General features: G+C 47.9%; 2 protein-coding genes across 3 annotated transcripts in view; one reads left to right on the top strand and one right to left on the bottom strand.

Moving 5' to 3' along the window:
- Positions 1-21,583, bottom strand: part of LOC139252674 (zinc finger protein 239-like) — a 173,599-nt gene that overhangs the window by 48,329 nt on the left and 103,687 nt on the right. The window lies entirely within an intron of this gene.
- Positions 13,344-20,734, top strand: LOC139252672 (zinc finger protein 271-like). Its single transcript, XM_070873445.1, has 2 exons — positions 13,344-13,596; positions 18,864-20,734. Exon 2 carries the CDS (start codon positions 19,225-19,227, stop codon positions 20,401-20,403), a length of 1,179 nt encoding a protein of 392 aa, XP_070729546.1. The 5' UTR covers positions 13,344-13,596; positions 18,864-19,224; the 3' UTR covers positions 20,404-20,734.

Consider the following 21,583-nt stretch of genomic DNA (forward strand, 5'->3'; position numbering starts at 1 on the left):
ACCCTGTTCGTTACATCTTCAAAGAATTCCATCAAATTTGTCAAACATGACTTCCCCTTCATAAATCGATGCTGATTCTGCTTGACCGAACTTTGTTTTTCCAAATGTCCTGCTACTGCTTCTTTAATAATGGACGCCAACACTTTCCCAACCACAGATGTTAGGCTAACTAGTTTCCCGCTCTTTGTCTGACTCCTTTTTTAAATAGGGGCGTTACATTTGCAGTTTTCCAATCTGCTGGGACCGACCCAGAATCTAAGGAATTTTGATAAATTACAACCAGTGCATCCACTATCCCTGCCGCTACTTCTCTTAAGACACGAGGGTGCAAACCACTCCTCTTGCCTCATAACCCTGCAAATCTTTCCAACTCAAATATTTATCTCTTTTGAAAGTAACATGAATCTGCTTCCATCACCCTTACAGGCAGTGCATTCCAGGCCATAACATCTGGCTGCTTAATTTTTCCCCCTTGTGTAGCATCTGGTTCATTTGCCAATCACCTTAAATGGGTGTCCTCTGGTTACCGAGCCTTCTGACACTGAAAATTGTTTCTCCTTATTAAGAGAGTTGATGCACTGGAGGAGGTTACAGAGATAGTGAGGGGCGAGGCCTTGGTGGGATTTGGACAAGAGGAGTATTTTAAAGGTTGAAGCCACCAGCTGTCTCTCCCAGTGCAGAATGTGACTCACTGCTAACAGGAAAGATTTTTGTTTAATGACTAAAGATGCATAATGAGGGTAAATCAATCTCTCTACCTTTTAACTAACAGCAACACAGACCCCCGACACTGTAAATTGTTTCTCATTATAGAAGCATAGAAATTTACACAGAAGGAGGCCATTTAGGCCCATCGTGTCTGCGCAGGCCGACAGAGAGCTATCCAGCCTAATCCCACTTTCCAGCTCTTTGTCCGTAGCCTTGTAGGTTACAGTACTTCAAGTACACATCCAAGTACTTTTTAAATGTGGTGAGGGTTTCTGCCTCTACCAACCTTTCAGGCAGTGAGTACCAGACCCCCCACCACCCTCTAGGTGAAGAAATTTCCCCTCTAAACCTCCTACCAGTTACTTTAAATCTATGCCCCCTGGTTGTTGACCCCCCTCTGCGAGCGGAAATAGGTCCTTCCTATGCACTCTATTTAGACGCCTCATAATTTTATACACGTCAATAACGTCTCCCTTCAGCCTCCTCTGTTCCAAAGAAAACAAACCCAAACTGTTAAGAGGGTTGCTGGGCTGGAGGAGGCTACAGAGATAGGCAAGGGTGATACTTTGAAGAAATTTCAACAAGTGGAGGAGTATTTTAAAGGCTGAAACCACCAGCCATCTCCTCAAGCACAGAATGTGACTCACTACCAATAGGAAGGCTGTTACTTTAACTACTACAAATGCATAATGAGGGGAACTCAATCTCTGTTCCTTTAACTAACAGTGACATGCTAAGAGGGAAATGAATGATCTTTTCAATTTTTATTCGACTTGGCACTGAAGTGCCTGGAACTCATAATAGGAACTCCAGGGAAACAAAATACTGACAAATGTTCACCTGTTATGTTGCCAAAACAAACCTCGATTTAACTGTGAAAAGATAAATTCTTTAAGAGGGGTTCACACCGACTCACCTGACAGTCCGACTCAGGATCCAACCCTCAATCAGCGTGATTGGTCGCAGAACACGCTGCTGCCTTGGCCCACCTGTCATGTATTATACAGGTTGCCTGGGGTTGCATACTACCAGCAGACGGCTTACCTGTTGCAGTCCTAAGGGATCCCAGCATCCCTTAGGAGCACTGTATATAAGCAGGTCTCCCACACTGTACCAGCACTCTGGAGTCTGAATAAAGGAGCTTAGGTCACAGTTACTCATTGTCATATAAATTAGCCAGAAAAAGCAGCAAACTGGAGGACTGGGAGAAATTTAGAATTCAGCAGAGGAAAAAGGGTTTAATTAAGAGTGGGAAGCTTGCTGGAAACATAAAAACTGACTGCAAAAGCGTCCATAGATATGTGAAGAGAAAAAGATTAGTGAAGACAAACGTAGGTCCCTTGCAGTCGGATTCGGGTGAATTTATAATGGGGAACAAAGAAATGGCTGACCAATTGAACAAATACTTTGGTTCTGTCTTCACAAAGGAAGACACAAATAACCTTCCGGATGTACCAGGGGACCGAGGGGCTAGAGAAGGAGGAACTGAAGGATATCCTTATTAGGCGGGAAATTGTGTTTGGGAAATTGACGGGATTAAAGGCCGATAAATCCCCAAGGCCTGATAGTCTACATCCCAGAGTAATTAAGGAAGTGTCCCAAGAAATAGCGGATGCATTGGTAATTTTCCAACAATCTATCGACTCTGTATCAGTTCCTATGGACTGGAGGGTTGCTAATGTAACACCACTTTTTTTTTTAAAAAGAGGGAGAGAGAAAACGGGTAATTATAGACCGGTTAGCCTGACATCAGTAGTGGGGAAAATGTTGGAATCAATCATTAAGGATGAAATAGCAGCGCATTTGGAAAGCAGTGATAGATTGGTCCAAGTCAGCATGGATTTATGAAAGGGAAATCATGCTTGACAAATCTTCTGGAATTTTTTGAGGGTGTATTTAGTAGAGTGGACAAGGGAGAACCAGTGGATGTGGTGTATTGGACTTTCAAAAGGCTTTGACAAGGTCCCACACAAAATATTGGTGTGCAAAATTAAAGCACATGGTATTGGGGGTAATGTACTGATGAGGATAGAGAACTGATTGGCAGACAGGAAGCAGAGAGTCGGGATAAATGGGTCCTTTTCAGAATAGCAGACAGTGATTAGTGGAGTGCCGCAGGGCTCAGTGCTGGGACCCCAGCTCTTTACAATACATATTAACGATTTAGATGATGGAATTGAGTGCAAAATCTCCAAGTTTGCAGATGACACTAAACTGGGTGGCGATGTGAGCTGTGAGGAGGACGCTAAGAGGCGGCAGGGTGACTTGGACAGATTAGGCGAGTGGGCAAATACATGGCAGATGCAGTATAATGTGGATAAATGTGAGGTTATCCACTTTGGGGGCAAAAACACGAAGGCAGAATATTATCTGAATGGCGGCAGATTAGGAAAAGGGAAGATGCAGCAAGATCTGGGTGTCATGGTTCATCAGTCAGTGAAAGTTGGCATGCAGGTACAGCAGGCGGTGAAGAAGGCAAATGGTATGTTGGCCGTCATAGCGAGGGGATTTTAGTATAGGAGCAGGGAAGTCTTACTGCAGTTGTACAGGGCCTTGGTGAGGCTCCACCTGGAATATTGTGTTCTGTTTTGGTCTCCTAATCTGAGGAAGGACGTTCTTGCTATTGAGGGAGTGCAGCGAAGGTTCACCAGACTGGTTCTAGGGATGGTTGGACTGACATATGAGGAGAGACTGGATCAACTGGGCCTTTATACACTGGAGTTTAGAAGGATGAAGGGATCTCATAGAAACATGTAAGATTCTGATGCGACTGGACAGCTTAGATGCGGGAAGAATGTTCCCAATGTTGGGGAAGTCCAGAACCAGGGGACACAGACTTAGGATAAGGGGCAGGCCATTTAGGACTGATATGAGGAGAAACTTCTTCACCCAGAGAGTTGTTAACCTGTGGAATTCCCTACCGCAGAGAGTTGTTGATGCCAGTTCACTGGATATATTCAAGAGGGAGTTAGATATGGCCCTTACGGCTAAAGGGATCAAGGGGTATGGAGAGAAAGCAGGAAAGGGGTACTGAAGGAATGATCAGCCATGATCTTATTGAATGGTTGTGCAGGCTCAAAGGGCCGAATGGCCGACTCCTGCACCTATTTTCTATGTTTCTATGTCTACAGTACTCAGTTGCATTACTTTATTATGAGCATAACAATTGGCGACGAGATAATGAACAACCACACGAACAACCACGGAACACTGTTGGTCTCGTGTAGAAATTCTCAGAAGGGGATGATTGAGAGGCCTTCATGGAGTGACTCGACAAATACTCTGTAGTCAACGAGCTAGAAGCAGATGAGAACACTGCCAAACGAGGGGCGATCCTCCTCACTGTCTGCGGGGCAACAACCTATGGCTTCATGAAGAATCTTCTCGCTCCGGTGAAACCAACAACCAAATCCTATGAAGAACTGTGTACGCTGGTCTGAACACACTTAAATCCGAAGGAAAGCGTTCTGATGGCAAGGTATCAATTCTACATGTGTGAGTGGTCTGAAGGCCAGGAAGTGGCAAGCTACGTCGCCGAACTAAGGCGCCTTGCAGGACATTGGAATTCGATGGATTCCTTGAGCAAATGCTTAGACACTTTTTTGTGCTTGGCATTGGCCATAAGTTTATCCTTCGCAAACTGTTGACTGTTGAAACACCGAATCTGAGCAAAGCCATAACGATAGCCCAGGCATTTATGGCCACCAACGATAACACTAAACAAATTTTGCAGCATAAAGAAGTTTTGGCAAGTACTGTACACAAAGTAATGTCCTTTTCAGGCAGAAATGGATATGGCAGAATGTACACGCCTGCAGCTGCACGACCTCAGATGACCCAGAGTCTGCCATCAATCATTAATGCAAAGCAGTTAACACCTTGATGTTGGTGTGAAGGTGATCATCGAGCCCATCAATGCCGCTTCAAACACTATGTGCGCAAAGGCTGTGGAACAATGGGACACCTCCAGCGATTGTGCAGATGAGCTGCAAACCCTGAAAACCACCATGTTGCAGAGGAGAACAGATCCATGGCGGATCAGGCTGAACTAGAGACTAGAACTGAGGAGGCAGAAGTGTACTGGGTACACACCTTCACCACGAAATGGCAACCGATCATGCTAAAAGTCAAACTGGATGGAATTCCAGTATCCGTGGAACTGGACACGGGTGCGAGTCAGTCTATCATGAGCAAAAAGACCTTTGACAGGCTGTGGTGCAACAAGGCACACAGGCCCAAGATTAGCTCCATTCATCCCAAGGTAAGAACTTACACTAAAGAGCTGATCCCTGTAATTGGCAGCGCAGCAGTAAAAGTCTCCTATGATGGAGCAGTGCACGAACTCTCACTATGGATTGCACCAGGAGATAGCCCCACGCTGTTCGGCAGAAGCTGGCTGGGAAAAATCCGCTGGAACTGGGACAGCATCCGAGCACTCCCGTCTGTTGATGACGCCTCATGTGCCCAGGTTCTGAGCAAGTTCCCGTCATTGTTTGAGCTAGGCATCGGAAGTTTCTCGGGGTCAAAGGGACAGATCCACTTGGTACCCGGTACACAACCCATCCACCAAAAGGCACAGGCGGTACCATATATGATGCGAGAGAAAGTGGAAATTGAGCTGGACAGGCTGCAGTGAGAAGGCATCATCGCGCCGGTAGAGTTCAATGAGTGGGCCAGCCCTATTGTTCTGGTTCTCAAAGGCGACAGCACGGTCAGAATTTGTGGGGACTAGAAAGTAACGATTGACTGTTTTTTGCTACAGGACCAGTACCCGCTACCCAAGGCAGATGACCTATTTGTGACTCTGGCTGGAGGAAAGAAGTTCACCAGGTTGGACCTGATCTTGGCCTACATGACGCAGGAGCTGGCGGAATCTTTGAAAGGCCTCACCTGCATCAACACGCACAAAGGTCTGTTCATCTACAATAGGTGCCCGTTTGAGATTCGATCGGCCGCAGCAATTTTCCAAAGGAACATGGAAAGTGTGCTACAGTTGGTTCTACACATCGTGGTTTTCCAGGACGACGTACTGGTCACAGGTCGGGACACCGTCGAACACTTGCAGAACATGGAAGAGGTTCTAAGTCGGCTAGATCACGTGGGACTCAGGTTGAAATGCGCAAAGTGTGTTTACCTGGCACCAGAGGTCGAGTTCTTAGGGAGAAGAATTACGGCAGATGGCATCAGACCCACCGACGCCAAGACGGAGGCCATCAAGAACGTGCCGAGACCACAGAACGTGACAGAGCTGCCGTCATTCAGGGGACTCCTCAACTATTTCGGTAATTTCCTACCTGGGTTAAGCACCTTGCTAGAACCTCTACATGTACTATGCAAGGGAGATGACTGGGTATGGGGTAAATCACAAGAGGCTGCTTTTGAGAAAGCTAGAAATCTGTTATGTTCCAACAAACTGCTTGTCTTGTATAACCCATGTAAACGCATAGTGCTAGCTTGCAATGCATCTTCATACGGGATCGGGTGTGTGTTACAACAAGCTAACAAATCGGGAACATTGCAACCGGTCGCCTATGCATCCAAGAGTTTGTCCAAGGCCGAAAGGGTCTATAGCATGATTGAACAAGAAGCTCTGGCATGCATTTACGGGGTGAAAAAAATGCACCAGTATCTGTTTGGTCTCATGTTTGAGCTGGAAACTGACCATAAACCGCTCATATCGCTATTCTCAGAGAGCAAAGGGATTAATACCAATGCCTCTGCCCGCATCCAAACATGGGCACTCATGCAGGCTGCATACAACTATGTAATCCACCACAGACCAGGCAGAGAAATGCGCTGATGCTCTCAGTCAGCTACTATTGCCCACCACCGGGGTGTAAATGGCAAAGCCTGCAACTTGCTCTTGGTGATGGATGCATTTGAAAATGAAAAGTTACCCGTTACCGCCTGCCAGATCAGGACCTGGACCAGCCAGGATCCTTTACTGTCCCTTGTAAAAAACAGTGTCCTCCATGGGAGCTGGTCCAGCATCCCAGTGGAGATGCATGAAGAGATCAAGCTGTTCCAGCGGTGCAACGACGAAATGTCCATACAGGCGGACTCTCTTTTGTGGGGTAATCGCGTGGTTTTGCCTAAGAAAGGCAGGGAAATGTTCATACACGACCTACACAGTACCCACCCAGGCATAGTAATGATGAAAGCTATAGCCAGATCCCATGTGTGGTGGCCCGGCATCGACTCAGACTTAGAGTCATGCATGCGCCAATGCAACACTTGCTCTCAACTGAGCAATACACCCAGAGAGGCACCGCTAAGTTTGTGGTCATGGCCCTCCAAACCATGGTCGAGGTCCACAATGACTTTGCAGGCCCGTTCCTAGGCAAAATGTTTTTGGTTGTTGTGGATGCTCAAAAATGGATTGAATCTGTAATATTGTTTGTAAGCACATCCACTGCCACCATTGAAAGCCTTCAAGCCATATTTGCCACACACAGTCTGCCCGATGTCCTTGTCAGCGACAATGGGTCATACATCACCAGTGCTGAATTCAAGGAATTCATGACCCGCAATGGGATGAAGCACTTCACATCTGCCCCGTTCAAGCCCACATCCAACGGTCAGGCAGAACAGGCAGTGCAGACCATCAAGCAAAGCTTGAAATGCTTATCGGATGGCTCCCTGCAGACCCGCCTGTCCCAAGTCCTGCTCAGCTACTGCACCAGACCCCCCTCACTCACGGGGGTTCCCCCAGCCAAACTGCTCATGAAAAGGGCGCTCAAAACAAGGCTCTCTCTTGTCCACCCTGATCTCCATGATCACATCGAGGACAGGTGGCATCAATGAAGCAGGTACCATGATCATGCAGGCTTATCACGTGATATTGACGTCAATTACCCTGTATTAGTACGCAATTGTGGACATGGTCCCAAATGGTTTGCTGGCACTGTCATAGCCAAAGCAGGGAGTCAGGTGTTTCAGGTCAAACTTGCCAATGGACTAATGTACAGAAATCATTTGGACCAAACCAAACTGCGATTCACAAACAGCCACGAGCAACCTGATGAGGACACCACCAACTTCGACCCTCCAACATATACACAAGCGACAACCGACATCACGGTTGACCATGAAACTGAACTCACCATCCCCAGCAGCCCGGCAAGGCCAGCTGTCCAGCAGCCCAGCGAAGAACCAACCAACTCACCCACAACTGCATTTGTACCGAGACGATCGACAAGGAAGTGAAAAGCCCCAAATCGTCCCACCCTGTAAATAAGAGTACTATTGCCTTTGGGAGGAAGTGATGTCATGTATGCAACCCCAGGCAACCTGTATAATACTGCCACCAGAGGGCTTACCTGTTGGATCCCAGCATCCCTTGGGAGCACTGCATATAAGCAGGCCTCCCACACTGTACCAACACTTTGGAGTCTGAATAAAGGAGCTCAGGTCACACCTACTCATTGTCTACAGTACTCAGTTGCATTACTTTATTATGAGCATAACACCACCGATCTCTGAGCTCTCTTCCTGTTGATTCCCAGGGCAATCAATCACCACTCGCCAACATTATACTGCCAGATTAAGTTGATGGGCTCAGAGGAGCTAATAAATTGAGGCCGTGAATCTGAGTTAAGAAATAAAATTAGAGAAGCATGAATAAATGAACGAGTAGAGGCAACATAAACTAAAGGGTACAATCCTAAAGGGGGTGCATGAACAGTGAGCGGGTTTACGCACACAAATTGCTGAAGGTGGCAGGACAGGTTGAGAAAGCAGTTAAAACATTTACAGGATCCTGTGCATCACAGAGGCATGGCGTACAAAAGCAAGGAGGTTATGATGAACCTTTGTAAAACATTAGTTCAGCCTCAACTGGAGCATTGTGTCCAATTCTGGGCACCGCACATTAGGATGTGAAGGTCTTAGAGAGGGTGCAGAAAAGATTGACAAAAATGATTCATGAGATGAGGGACTTCAGTTACGTGGATAGACTGGAGAAGCTGGGGTTGTTCTTCTTTGAGCAGAGACGGTTGAGAGCAGAGTTGATAGAGGTGTTCCAAATCATGAGTGGTCCAGACAGATTAGATAGAGAGATACTGTTCCCGCTGGCAGAAGGGTTGAGAACCAGAGGAGACAGATTTATGGTGATTGGCAGAAGATCATCATCATCATAGGCAGTCCCTCGAATCGAGGATGACTTGCTTCCATGTTAAAAAGTTCACACGTGTTTCAATGAAGCACCTAAAATTCCAGGTCCAAACTAAATCTTGAAGGCTGGAAGATGCCTGTGCGTGGAATTTTTAACGTGTGGTGACCATTGCATGCCAGCCACCACACGGCCTTGACAGAGCTAGGTCTTGGTCCAGTGGCAAAGATTAATCAAGATGATTGGAGACCAGTTCTGCTGCACGGACCTAGTGTGCACACAAATCGCAGTGTGGACTGGTCCATGCTGCACCTGGGTCCTCGCCTCTTCTAGGCCCTGAACTTGCGCCTCTCCTGGGCCCCGATCACGTCCCTCTACAATCTCTCGCCGCTCCTTCACCCCGACCTCGCCGCTCCTGCTGTACCTGCCCATGCTCCAATCACTACCCTGGACCTTGGTGACGGCCCTTTTCACTGCCATTGCTCACCTGCTGCAGCACATTCTGCTCCCTGGAGTGGTACGCCGGCACGCTGCTACTTCCGCTTCCCGGCCTGCTTCAATGGTGGTCGCAGGCCGGGGGCCGCTCAGACTGCTGGTCTAGGCCACCACGCTGCTGCGTCCGCTCGCTGGCCTGCTCCGATGGTGCTCGCAGGCCGGGGGCCGCTCAGTCTGCTGGGCTAGGTTGCCATGCTTCTCTTTCTGCTCCCCGGCCTGCTCCAATGGTGGTCGCAGGCTAGGGTCCACACAGACTGCTGGGCCAGGCCGCCATGCTGCTCCTTCTGCTCCCCGACCTGCTCCGATGGTGCACTCTTTGGTAGACTGCGGGTAAGGCACACAAAGAAACTACACACAGGACAGTTGAACAGCTTCTCCCCAGTGTACCAGTAAGTGGGGTGAACGAGACACACACACACCCGAGTGAGAGTGTTCCAGTGCACTGCCTGTGAAAATAGCTTTAACCAGTTACACAGCCTGAAAAAACATCGCACCATTCACAGTGGGGAGAAACCGTACACATGTTGTGTGTGTGGATCAGGCTTCAACTGATCGTCCAACCTGGAGAGACACAAGGACACCCGCACCACAGAGAAACCGTGGAAATGTGGGGATTGTGGGAAGGGATTCAATTGCCCCTCTGCACTGGAAACTCATCGACGCCGTGACAATGGAGAGAGGCCGTTCAACTGCCCTGAGTATGTGAAGGGATTCACTCGTTCATCCAACCTGCTGGTACATGAGCGAATTGGCAGAAGAACCAAAGGTGATGTAAGAAAAATCTTATTTATGCAGCAAGTGGTTACGATTTGGAATGCACGGCCTGAAAAAGGTGGTGGAGGCAGACTCAATCACTGCTTTCAAAAGGGAGTTGTATAATTATCTGAAAGAAAACATTTGCAGGGCCGGAGGAAAGGGCGGGGCAGTGGGACTAGCTGGGAGCCAGCAAGGGCTGGATGGGCTGAATGGCCTTCCGTGCAGTAAACATTCTGATTGTGTGAGCAGAACACATAAGTCTGGTCCCTGACTCAATCTAAAGCGTTTCTGATTGTGAGCACCTCTGTTAAACCTGCCCTGCACCTTCACAGCTCCAAGGAGAACCACTTTAGATGTTGCAGCCATCATCTTATTGAATGGCGGGACCAAAAGCCGATTCATCTCCTATATCGGATGTTCTCATGTATTCATGTCACTGGTCCCCATCCTGCACCTGATGGCCTCCCTGCAGTAAGATGGCCGCCACGCATGCTCCCTGCCCTGCAGTGGGACAATGGCAAGCATTGTGACGTCGAGGAAGCCCCGCTGCTGTCGCTCCCTGCGGTGGGCAGTCCCGCGCTACCCAAAGATGGCGGCCGAACTCCCCGCAACCCCCGACAGTAACCAAGGCCCGTCCCCACCCGAAGGTGCCCCGCAGCCGCCACTCGCCGACTCGGCGGCCAAATCTCACTGCCCGCGTGTGTCCGTGAGTCCACAGGGAGACCGGGCGCGCTGCTCAGGCCGCTCCTCCATCCTCCACAGCAGCGGCGAAACGTCCGTTCATCTGCGGCCAATAGGCTGGCCCGCGCCTGCGCACAACTCCGCCCCGCCTCACCCGGGCCCCCGAGCTCAAAGGCCGCGAGCGGAGCCCACCAACAAACGGCCAACCGCCCGCGCGCGCGCAGCACTCAGCCCGCAGCCAATGGCGAGGCGGCACGGGGCACCAGCCCACCCAGCGCGCGCTGCACCGCGCCAATCAGCGGCGGGGGGGCGGGGCCGCGGCACCAATCAATCAATCGGTGAACAATCCAGGGCGCGCGGTGCTGAAGGGAAAGTGTCTCTGGCGACACAAACAGAAGATGCTGGAAGTGTCCGTGGCTCAGGCAGCATCTGTGGGTAGCGTCAGAGGGGGCGGGGCCGCGGCCCTCCGTCACAACTGGAGAGTGCTGGGAAAGAACAGATCCTGAGGGAGCACTGAAAGGGGGAGGGGGAAAAAGGACAACAGGGAAGGTCTGTGATAGGGGGAAAGGGAGAGATTAGAGAGACAACAGGGAGAATGGGCCGAATTCAAATGGTACTGGCAGGAGTTAGAACAACATTAGTCAGGATAGGATGTGAATGGTGGGATAATGATCAGTGGGCACTGGAGACAAGGAAAAAAAACAGGCTCGGTGGGTGGAGACCATGAGAAATAGGAGCGGGAGTGGGCCACCCGGACCCCGAGCCTGCTTCCCATTCAATAAGATCATGGCTGGTCTGATCATAGACTCAGCTCCACTTTCCTGCCCGCTCCCCAGAACCCTTTACTCACTTATCGCTCAAAAATCTGTCTATCACGGCCTTAAATATATTCAATGACCCAGCCTCCACAGCTCTTTGGGGTAGAAAATTCACAGATTTACAACCCTCTGAGAAAATTAATTCCTTCTCATCTCAGTTTTAAATTGGCGGCCCCTTTTTCTGAGACTATGTCCACTAGATACAGAGAAAAATTTGCTCTACACTATCCCATCAAAAACTGCCTGGGCACGTACAGCACGGGTTGGACAGGAAGGTTTAAGCTGGGCATTCCAGAACTTGGGGCCTGGGCAACAGAAGGTACAGCAAACAAAACCACCAATGGTTGAACAATTAGAATTAGGGATGCTCAGGAAGACAGATATCTCATGGGCGGGATGGGGGGGAGCAGATGTGGGGCTGGAGGAGTTTACAGAGCTAGGGAGGGGCGAGGCCATGGAGGGTGTTGAAAATAAGTATTCGAATTTTTAAATCACGGCGTTGCTTAACCAGTAGCCAATGTCAGTCAGCGAGCACAGGGGTGATGGGTGAGCTGGACTTGTTAGGACATGGGCAGCCAAGTTTTGGATCAACTCTAGTTTATGTAGGGTAGAATGTGGGAGAAGTGCATTGGAATAGTCAAGACCAGAAGTAACAAAGGCATGGATCAGGGCTTCAGCAGTGGATGAGTTGAGGCAGGGGCGAAGACGGGCGATGTTACAGAAGTGGAAATAGGCAATCTTAGTTATGTTGTGGATATGTGGTCAAAAACTTATTTCATGGTTAAGTATGACACCAAGGCTGTAAACAGTCTGGTTCAGCCTCAGAAAGAAGTTGGGGCGAGGGATGGAGTCAGTGGCTTGGGAAAGGAGTTTGTGGAAAAGACAATTACAAATATTAGAATATTTCACAGGCTATCACGTGTAAAATGTGTGGATGAGTTTTTTTAATTCAATCGGTTCTAAAACTGGGTTAATTGACACACAAAGTAACGGATTTCAAATCTTATGCAAGACAGTTCAATAACGGGGTGATTCAAAGGATTTCAGCTGTGTTTAAAGTGAGAAACTGCAGTTAAGTCTACTACAACCACAACTCATGTACTCAAACGGAACAAGTTTGGGGTTTGTTATGATAGAAGGTGAACTAGGTGAGAATTGCTAAAAGTTAGATTCAGAAAAAGCACTAAAATGGAACACCGATTGGTCTCCTCTGATCATGGAGGAATCAAATATTCGACACGCTGTGTTTGAAACAAAGATAATTTATTCAACTTTTATACAGGGTATTAATTTCCAGCTCAGGTATAGGGGTTATTAAGATTATCAGAAACAAACAAAAGCTGCCAGAATGAATATGGTTCAGTGCCCAATGCAATCACAATAAATCCTGTTCTATTTACAAATGCAGCCTTTCTCCTCAGGCCATTTAAAACTGAGCTGAGGAGGAATTTCTTCTCTCAGAGGGTTGCAAATCTGTGGAATTCTCTGGCCCAGAGAGCCATGGAGGCTGGGTCACTGAATATATTTAAGGCGGAGATCGACAGATTTTTGAGCGATAAGGGAGTAAAGGGTTATGGGGAGCAGGCAGGAAAATGGAGCTGAGTCTTTGATCAGATCAGCCATGATCTTATTGAATGGGGAACAGGCTCGGGGGGGGGGGCCGGGTGGCTCACTCCTGCTCCAATGTCTCATGGTCTTATCTACCCAGCATGCCCCGCGGGGGAGAAGGTGTCGCACCCAGACTACAGGAGCTCAATGCGCAGGCGCGGGCCCTGCCTGGCTTTGGAGGAGGTGACACGTTTTGGACAGGCTCCTCAGCAGTGTCTTATTCAGCGGTACGGAGCGGAGTAATTGACCAGCGGGGAGCAGGGCAGGCTTCATAAACAACCGGTGCCTGCCGCAAGCCCGGAATGTTTACCGGAATATCGGTGGTTGCAGCTTCTGGGATTTCTACCGGTCATAGGCCCAGGCTAACAGCGGCCATCTTGGTGGAGGAAGGCAGAATCAGTGCTCCGCTATCTTGATTCCGTGAGTAGCACAGCGCATGCGCAGCCATCTTTGTGCAGGGACGAAGTGAATAAAGAGAACTGAGTCAACACCTTCAGGGGAGGGGAAACCAGTGAGTGTGGAACTGAACCCAGACAGAATCAGCGTCTTCAGGCGAGGAGAGGGGAACCAGCGAGTGTGGAACTGATCCCAGCCACAGTCAGCATATTGATGGGAGAGAGGGGAAACAGTGAGTTTAGAACTGATCCAAGCCAGAGTCAGCACCTTCAGGGGAGGAGAGGGAGGGGAACCAGTGAGTGTCGAACTGAACGCAGCCAGAGTCAGCACCTTCAGGGGAGGAGAGGGAGGGGAACCAGTGAGTGTGGAACTGAACGCAGCCAGAATCGGTGGTGAAAACTGGGAGTGGAGGGGAAACAGGTTAGACCATAAAAAATAGGAGCAGGAGTAGGCCATTTGGCCCCTCGAGCCTGCTCCCCATTCAATAAGGTCATGGCTGATCCGATCATGGACTCGTCTCCACTTCCCTGTCCACTCCCCATAACCCTTTACTCCCTTATCGCTCAAAAATGTGTCTATCTTCAACTTAAATATATTCAATGACCCTTTGGGGCAGGGAATTCCATGGATTTCCAACCCTCTGAGAGAAGAAATTTCTCCTCATCTCAGTTTTAAATGGGTGGCCCCTTATTCTGAGACTATGTCCCCTAGTTTTAGGTTCCCTGATGAGTGGAAATATCCTTTCTCCATCCACCTTGTCGAGCCCCCTCATAATCTTAAGTTTCAATAAGATCACCCCTCGTTCTTCTGAACGCTAATGTGTATAGGCCCAACCAACTCAACCTATCCTCATAAGTCAACCCCCTCATCTCCGGAATCAACCCAGTGACCTTCTCTGAACCGCCTCCAATGCAAGTATATCCTTTCTTAAATGCGGAGACCAAAACTGTACGCAGTACTCCAGGTGTGGCCTCACCAATACCCTGTACAGTTGTAGCAGGACTTATCTGCTTTTATACTGTGAGGTTATCCACTTTGGTGGTAAAAACAGAGAGACAGACTATTATCTGAATGGGGACAGATTAGGAAAAGGGGAGGTGCAACGAGACCTGGGTGTCATGGTACATCAGTCATTGAAGGTTGACATGCAGGTACAGCAGGCAGTTAAGAAAGCAAATGGCATGTTGGCCTTCATAGCGAGGGGATTTGAGTACAGGGGCAGGGAGGTGTTGCTACAGTTGTACAGGGCCTTGGTGAAGCCACACCTGAAGTATTGTGTACAGTTTTGGTCTCCTAACTTGAGGAAGGGCATTCTTGCTATTGAGGGAGTGCAGCGAAGGTTCACCAGACTGATTCCCAGGATGGCGGGACTGACGTATCAGGAAAGACTGGATCAACTGGGCTTGTATTCACGGAGTTCAGAAGAATGAGAGGGGACCTCATAGAAACGTTTAAAATTCTGATGGGTTTAGACAGGTTAGATGCAGGAAGAATGTTCCCAATGTTGGGGAAGTCCAGAACCAGGGGTCACAGTCTAAGGATAAGGGTTAGCCATTTAGGACCGAGATGAGGAGAAACTTCTTCACCCAGAGAGTGGTAAACCTGTGGAATTCTCTTCCACAGAAATTTGTTGAGACCAATTCACTAAATATATTCAAAAAGGAGTTACATGTAGTCCTTACTACTAGGGGGATCAAGGGGTATGGTGAGAAAGCAGGAATGGGGTACTGAAGTTGCATGTTCAGCCATGAACTCATTGAATGGCGGTGCAGGCTCGAAGGGCCGAATGGCCTACTCCTGCACCTATTTTCTATGTTTCTACTCTATCCCCTTTGCAATAAAGGCCAACATTCTATTTGCCTTCCTGATTACTTGCTGTACCTGCACACTAACTTTTTGTGTTTCATACAAAAGGACCCCCAGGTCCCTCTGTACTGCAGGCACTTTACAATATTTCTCGATTTAAATTATAATTTGCTTTTCTATTATTTCTGCTAAAGTGAATAACCTCACATTTTCCCACATTATACTCCATCTGCCAGTTTTTTCCCACTCACTTAGCCTGTCTATATCCCTTTGCAGATTTGCTTTGCCACCCATCTTTGTGTAGTCAGCAAACTTGGCTACATTACACTCGGTCCCTTCATCCAAGTCATTAATATAGATTGTAAATAGTTGGGCACCCAGCACCGATCCCTGCGGCATCCCATTAGTCACTGTTTGCCAACCGGAAAATGACCCATTTATCCCGACTCTGTTTTCTGTTAGTTAGCCAATCTTCTATCCATGCTAATATATTACCCTCAACCCTGTGAGCTTTTATCTTGTGCAGTAACCTCTCATGTGGCCCCTTATCGAATGCCTTTTAGAAATCCAAATACACCACATTCACTGGTTCCCCCTTATCCACCCTGCTCGTTACATCTTCAAAGAACTCCAGCAAATTTGTCAAACATGATTTCCCTTTCATAAAACCATGCTGACTCTGCTTGATCAAATCATGCTTTTCCAAATGATCCGCTACTGCTTCCTTAATATTGGACTCCAGGATTTTCCCAACCACAGATGTTAGACGAATGGTCTATAGTTTCCTGCTTTTTGTCTGCCTCCTTTTTTAAATAGGGGCATTACATTTGCAGTTTTCCAATCTGCTGGGACCGCCCCAGAATCCAGGGAACGTTGGTAGATTACAAACAATGCATCCACTATCTCTGCAGCCACTTCTCTTAAGATTCTAGGATGTAAGGCATCAGGTCCAGGGGACTTGTCCGCCTTTAGTCCGAATACTACCTCCTTTATGATTGTGGTAAGTTCCTTCCCCCGCTATAGCCCCTTGACTATCCACTGTTGGGATATTTTTTAATGTCCTCAACCATAAAGACTGATACAAAATATATGTTCAGATTTTCTGCCATCTGCATGTTCCCCATCAATGATTCCCTGGTTTCGTCCTCAAAGGGACCAACATTTACTTTAGCCACTCTTTTCCTTTTTATATACCTGTAGAAACTCTTGCTATTTGTTTTTATATTTCGTGCTAGTTTACTTTCATAGTCTATCTTCCCTTTCTTAATCATTTTTTTAGTCATTCTTTGCTGGCTTTTAAAAGCGTCCCAATCTTCTGTCCTACCAATAGTTTTGGCCACTTTGTATGCCCTTTATTTCTTTGGTTAGCCACGGATGGATATCTTTTCTTTTACACCTTTTCCTCCTCACTGCAATATATTTTTCCTGAGAGTTGCGAAATATTTCCTTAAATGGACGCCACTGTTCATCAACTGTCCTACATTTTAATCTATTTTCCCAGTTGACTTTAGCCAAATCTTCCCTCATATCTTTGTAATCTCCATCATTTAAGCTTAGAACGCTGGTTTGAGATCCAATTTTCTCGCCCTCCATTTGAATTTGAAATTCAACCATGCTATGATCATTCCAAGGGGGTCCTTTATTCGGAGATTGATTATTAATCCTATCTCATTACACAGGACCAGATCTAAGATAGTCAGCACTTCAGAGGAGGCGAGGGAGAGGAAACCAGTGATTGTAGAATTAAACCCAGCCAGAGTCAGCACCATCAGGGGAGGGAGAGGGAGGGGAACAAATGAGTATAGAACTGAACTCGGCCAGATCTAGCACATTCAGGAGAAGAGAGGGAGAGGAACCAGTGAGTGCAGAACTGAACCCAGCCAGAGTCAGCACCATCAGGGGAGGGAGGGGAACCAGTGAGTATGGAACTGAACCCAGCCACAGTCAGCACTATGAGGGGAGGAGAGGGAAGGGAACCAGTGAGTGCAGAACTGTACCCAGACAGAGTCAGCACCTTCAGTGGAGGAGAGGGAGGGGAACCAGTGAGTGTGGAAATGAACCCAGCCAGAGTCAGCACCATCAGGAGAGGAGAGGAGAGGGAGGGGAACCAGTGTCTTAAATTTATTCAATGAGCCAGCTTCCACAGCTCTCTGAGGCAGCAAATGGCACAGATTTACAACCCTTTGAGGGAAGACATTCCTCCTTATCTCAGTTTTAAATGGGCGGCCCCTTATTCTAAGATTATGCCCCTAGTTCTAGTCTCCCCTATATCAGTGGAAACATCCTCTCTGCATCAACCTTGTCAAGCTCCCTCATAATCTTATACGTTTCGATAAGATCACCTCTCATTCTTCTGAATTCCAATGAGCAGAGGCCCAAACTTCTCAACCTTTTCTCATAGGTCAACCCCCTCATCTCTGGAATCAACCTCGTGAACCTTCTCTGAACTTCCTCCAAAGCAAGTATATCCTTTCTTAGATATGAAAACCAAAACTGTACGCAGTATTCTTGGTGTGGCCTCACCAATACCCTGTATAACTGTAGTAAGACTTCCCTGCTTTTATACTCCATCCCCTTTTGCAATAAAGGCCAAGATTCTATTGGCCTTCCTGTTCACTTGCTGTACCTGCATACTAACCTTTTGTGTTTCATGCAGCAGGACCCCCCAGGTACCACTGGACTGCAAATTTTTCTCCATTTAAATAATAACTTGCTCTTCACATTTTGTTTCTGCCGAAGTGCATAACCTCACACTTTCCAACATTATACTCCATCTGCCAAATTTTTGCCCACTCACTTAGCCTGTCTATGTCGTTTTGCAGGTTTTTTGTGTCCTCGCACATTGCATTTCCTCCTACCTTGGCTACATTACACTCGGTCTCTTCACCCAAGTCGTTAATATAAATTGTAAATAGTTGGGGTCCCAACACTGATTCCTGCGGCACCCCACAAGTTACTGATTGCCAACCCGAGAATTTATCCCGACTCTCTGTTTTCTGTTAGTTAGCCAATCCTCTATCCATGCGAAAATATTACCCGCAACCCCATGAACTTTTATCTTGTGCAGTAACCTTTTATGTGGCACCTTGTCAAATACCTTCTGGAAGTCCAAATACACCACATCCACTGGTCCCCTTCATCAAAGCCAGAGTCAGCACTTTTAGGGGAAGAGAGGGAGGGAAACTAGTGAATGTGGAACTTAATGCAGCCAGACTCAGCACCTTCAGGGGTGGGGAGGGAGGGGAACCAGAGAGTGTAGAACTGAACCCAGCCAGAATTGGTGGTGAAAACTGGGAGTGGAGGAGAAACTGTAGAAATGTGTGATGGTTTGGATTTCAGCACAGCAGGAGGGACAATGTGTGGGACAGGGATTTACAGCTTTGGAAGAACAAGAAAGGAAAGAATGTTCCATGGAAACTAGATGTGTCTATCTTGAATTTCTGTCTTGTACTGACAGCGATGAGTTTTATTATCTCCTTTTACAGAATATTAGAAGGGGAGATTTTCAGACAGGAAACGCAAATCAAACATCACGTCAAGATCTGACGGAGTCGGTCGATTCATCAGGACCTGAATATCATCGGTCTTTGAAAGTGGAAGGAGAAATGTTTGTCTGTTCTGTTTGTGGGAAAAGATTTCAAACATCAGTGTGACTGGAAAAGCACCGCGACACACACACCCGAGTGAGTGTTCCAGTGCACTGCCTGTGGAAAGAGCTTTAACCAATTACACAGCCTGAAAAAACATCGCACCATTCACAGCGCGAAGAAACTGTAAACGTGTTGTGTGTGTGGGCGAGGCTTCAACCCATCGTCCAACCTGGAGAGTCACAAGGATACCCGCACCATGGAGAAACCGTGGAAATGTGGTGACTGTGGGAAGCTATTCAGATCACCGTCTAAGCTGAAAATTCATCGACGCAGTCACACTGGGGAGAGGCCATTCACCTGCTCCGAGTGTGGGAAGGGATTCACTCAGTCATCTGACCTGATGACACACCAGCGAGTTCACACTGGGGAGAGGCCGTTCACCTGCTCCGAGTGTGGGAAAGGATTCACTACGTCATCCAGCCTGCTGATACACCAGCGCGTCCACACTGGGGAGAGGCCATTCACCTGCCCTGAGTGTGGGAAAGGATTCAATGTGTCATACGACCTTGTCAATCACCAGCGAGTTCACACTGGGGAGAGGCCATTCACTTGCTCCGAGTGTGGGAAGGGATTCACTTGTTCATCCAACCTGCTGAAACACCAGCGAGTTCACACTGGGGAGAGGCCATTCATCTGCACTGAGTGTGGAAATGGATTCACTCAGTCATCTGACCTGCTGAAACACCAGCGAGTTCACACTGGGGAGAGGCCATTCACGTGCTCTGAGTGTGGGAAGGGATTTACTCAGTCATCCACCTTGCTGAAACACCAGCGAATTCACACTGGGGAGAGGCCATTCACCTGCTCCGTGTGTGGGAAGGGATTCACTTGTTCATCCGACCTGCTGACACACCAGCGAGTTCATACTGGGGAGAGGCCATTCACCTGCCCTGAGTGTGGGAAAGGATTCAATGTGTCACACGACCTTGTAAATCACCAGCGAGTTCACACTGGGGAGAGGCCGTTCACCTGCTCCGTGTGTGGGAAGCGATTCACTTGTTCATCCAACCTGCTGAAACACCAGCGAGTTCACACTGGGGAGAGGCCGTTCACCTGCTCCATGTGTGGGAAGGGATTCACTTGTTCATCCGACCTGCTGAGACACCAGCGAGTTCACACTGGGGAGAGGCCATTCACGTGCTCTGAGTGCGGGAAGAGATTTACTCAGTCATTCACCCTGCTGAAACATCAGCGAGTTCACACTGGGGAGAGGCCATTCACCTGCTCCGTGTGTGGGAAGGGATTCACTTGTTCGTCTGACCTGCTCAGGCACCAGCGGGTTCACACTGGGGAGAGGCCATTCACCTGCTCTGAGTGTGGAAAGCGATTCACTCGGTCATCCAACCTGCTGACACACCAGCGAGTTCACAAGTGACTGCAGGGAATGGAATCTGCTGTTATTACTGCTGTTAATCACATCCCGACTGAACCATGTTCATTCTGACAGTTGGGGTTTGTTTCTGCTGATAACCCTATAACTGGGCTGGACTTTAATATTCTGGATATATTGCTGATTGTGTTCTCGGGGCTGCAGTGTCCATTTAAGAAACGCTGTGTGTTATCTTTCCCCTTAATTCAGCAACTCTCAACAGAAAGTTAGTTTGCAATAAAATTATGAACTTTTACTTTAATCCTAAATTGATCTTTCGTACAAAATCTGCAATAGTGTGTGAAAGTTTCTACCGAATAAAATGTCCAATTAGAAAGAGCTGGCTGACAATTCTTACTGACTTGCACATTACACACACTGGCCCCTCCATTATCCACCAGACAGAAGGGAAATGGGAATTAGTGGGAAATGTGTCCCCAAATGTTGCCCCTCCCATCTGGTGCAGCAATCCACTCGGCATGGGAATAGAGACAATTCCAAACCAAAACTGTGCGCAGTACTCCAGGTGTGGTCTTACCAACGCCCTGTACAGTTGCAGCAGGACTTCCCTACTTTTATACTCCACCCCCCTTGCAATAAAGGCCAATATTCCATTTGCCTTCCTGATTACTTGCTGTACTTGCATGCTAACTTTTTGAGTTTCATGTACAAGAACCCCCAGATCCTTCTGTACATAGAAACATAGAAAATAGGTGCAGGAGTAGGCCATTCGGCCCTTCGAGCCTGCACCACCATAAGATCATGGCTGATCATTCACCTCAATACTCCTTTCCTGCTTTCTCTCCATACCCCTTGATGCCTTTAGCTATAAGGACCATATCTAACTCCCTCTTGAATACATCCAATGAACTGGCATCAACAACTCTCTGCGGTCGGGAATTCCACAGGTTAACAATTCTGAATGAAGAAGTTTCTCCTCATCTCAGTCCTAAATGGCTTACTCCTTATCCTTAGACTGTGTCCCCTGGTTCTGGACTTCCCCAACATCGGAAACATTCTTCCTGCATCTAACCTGTCCAGTCCCATCAGAATCTTATACGTTTCTATGAGATCCCCTTTCATCCTTCTAAACTTCAGTGCATAAAGGCCCAGTTGATCCAGTCTCTCATGTGTCAATCCTGCCATCCCAGGAATCAGTCTGGTGAACCTTCGCTGCACTCCCTCA

This window comes from Pristiophorus japonicus, unplaced genomic scaffold, assembly GCF_044704955.1.
Source record: "Pristiophorus japonicus isolate sPriJap1 unplaced genomic scaffold, sPriJap1.hap1 HAP1_SCAFFOLD_476, whole genome shotgun sequence".
Classification (NCBI taxonomy): Eukaryota; Metazoa; Chordata; class Chondrichthyes; family Pristiophoridae; genus Pristiophorus; species Pristiophorus japonicus.

Bases quoted from the DNA above. Each gene is read 5' to 3' on its own strand.
- LOC139252672 (XM_070873445.1), top strand. From the start codon at position 19,225: ATGGAGAAACCGTGGAAATGTGGTGACTGTGGGAAGCTATTCAGATCA.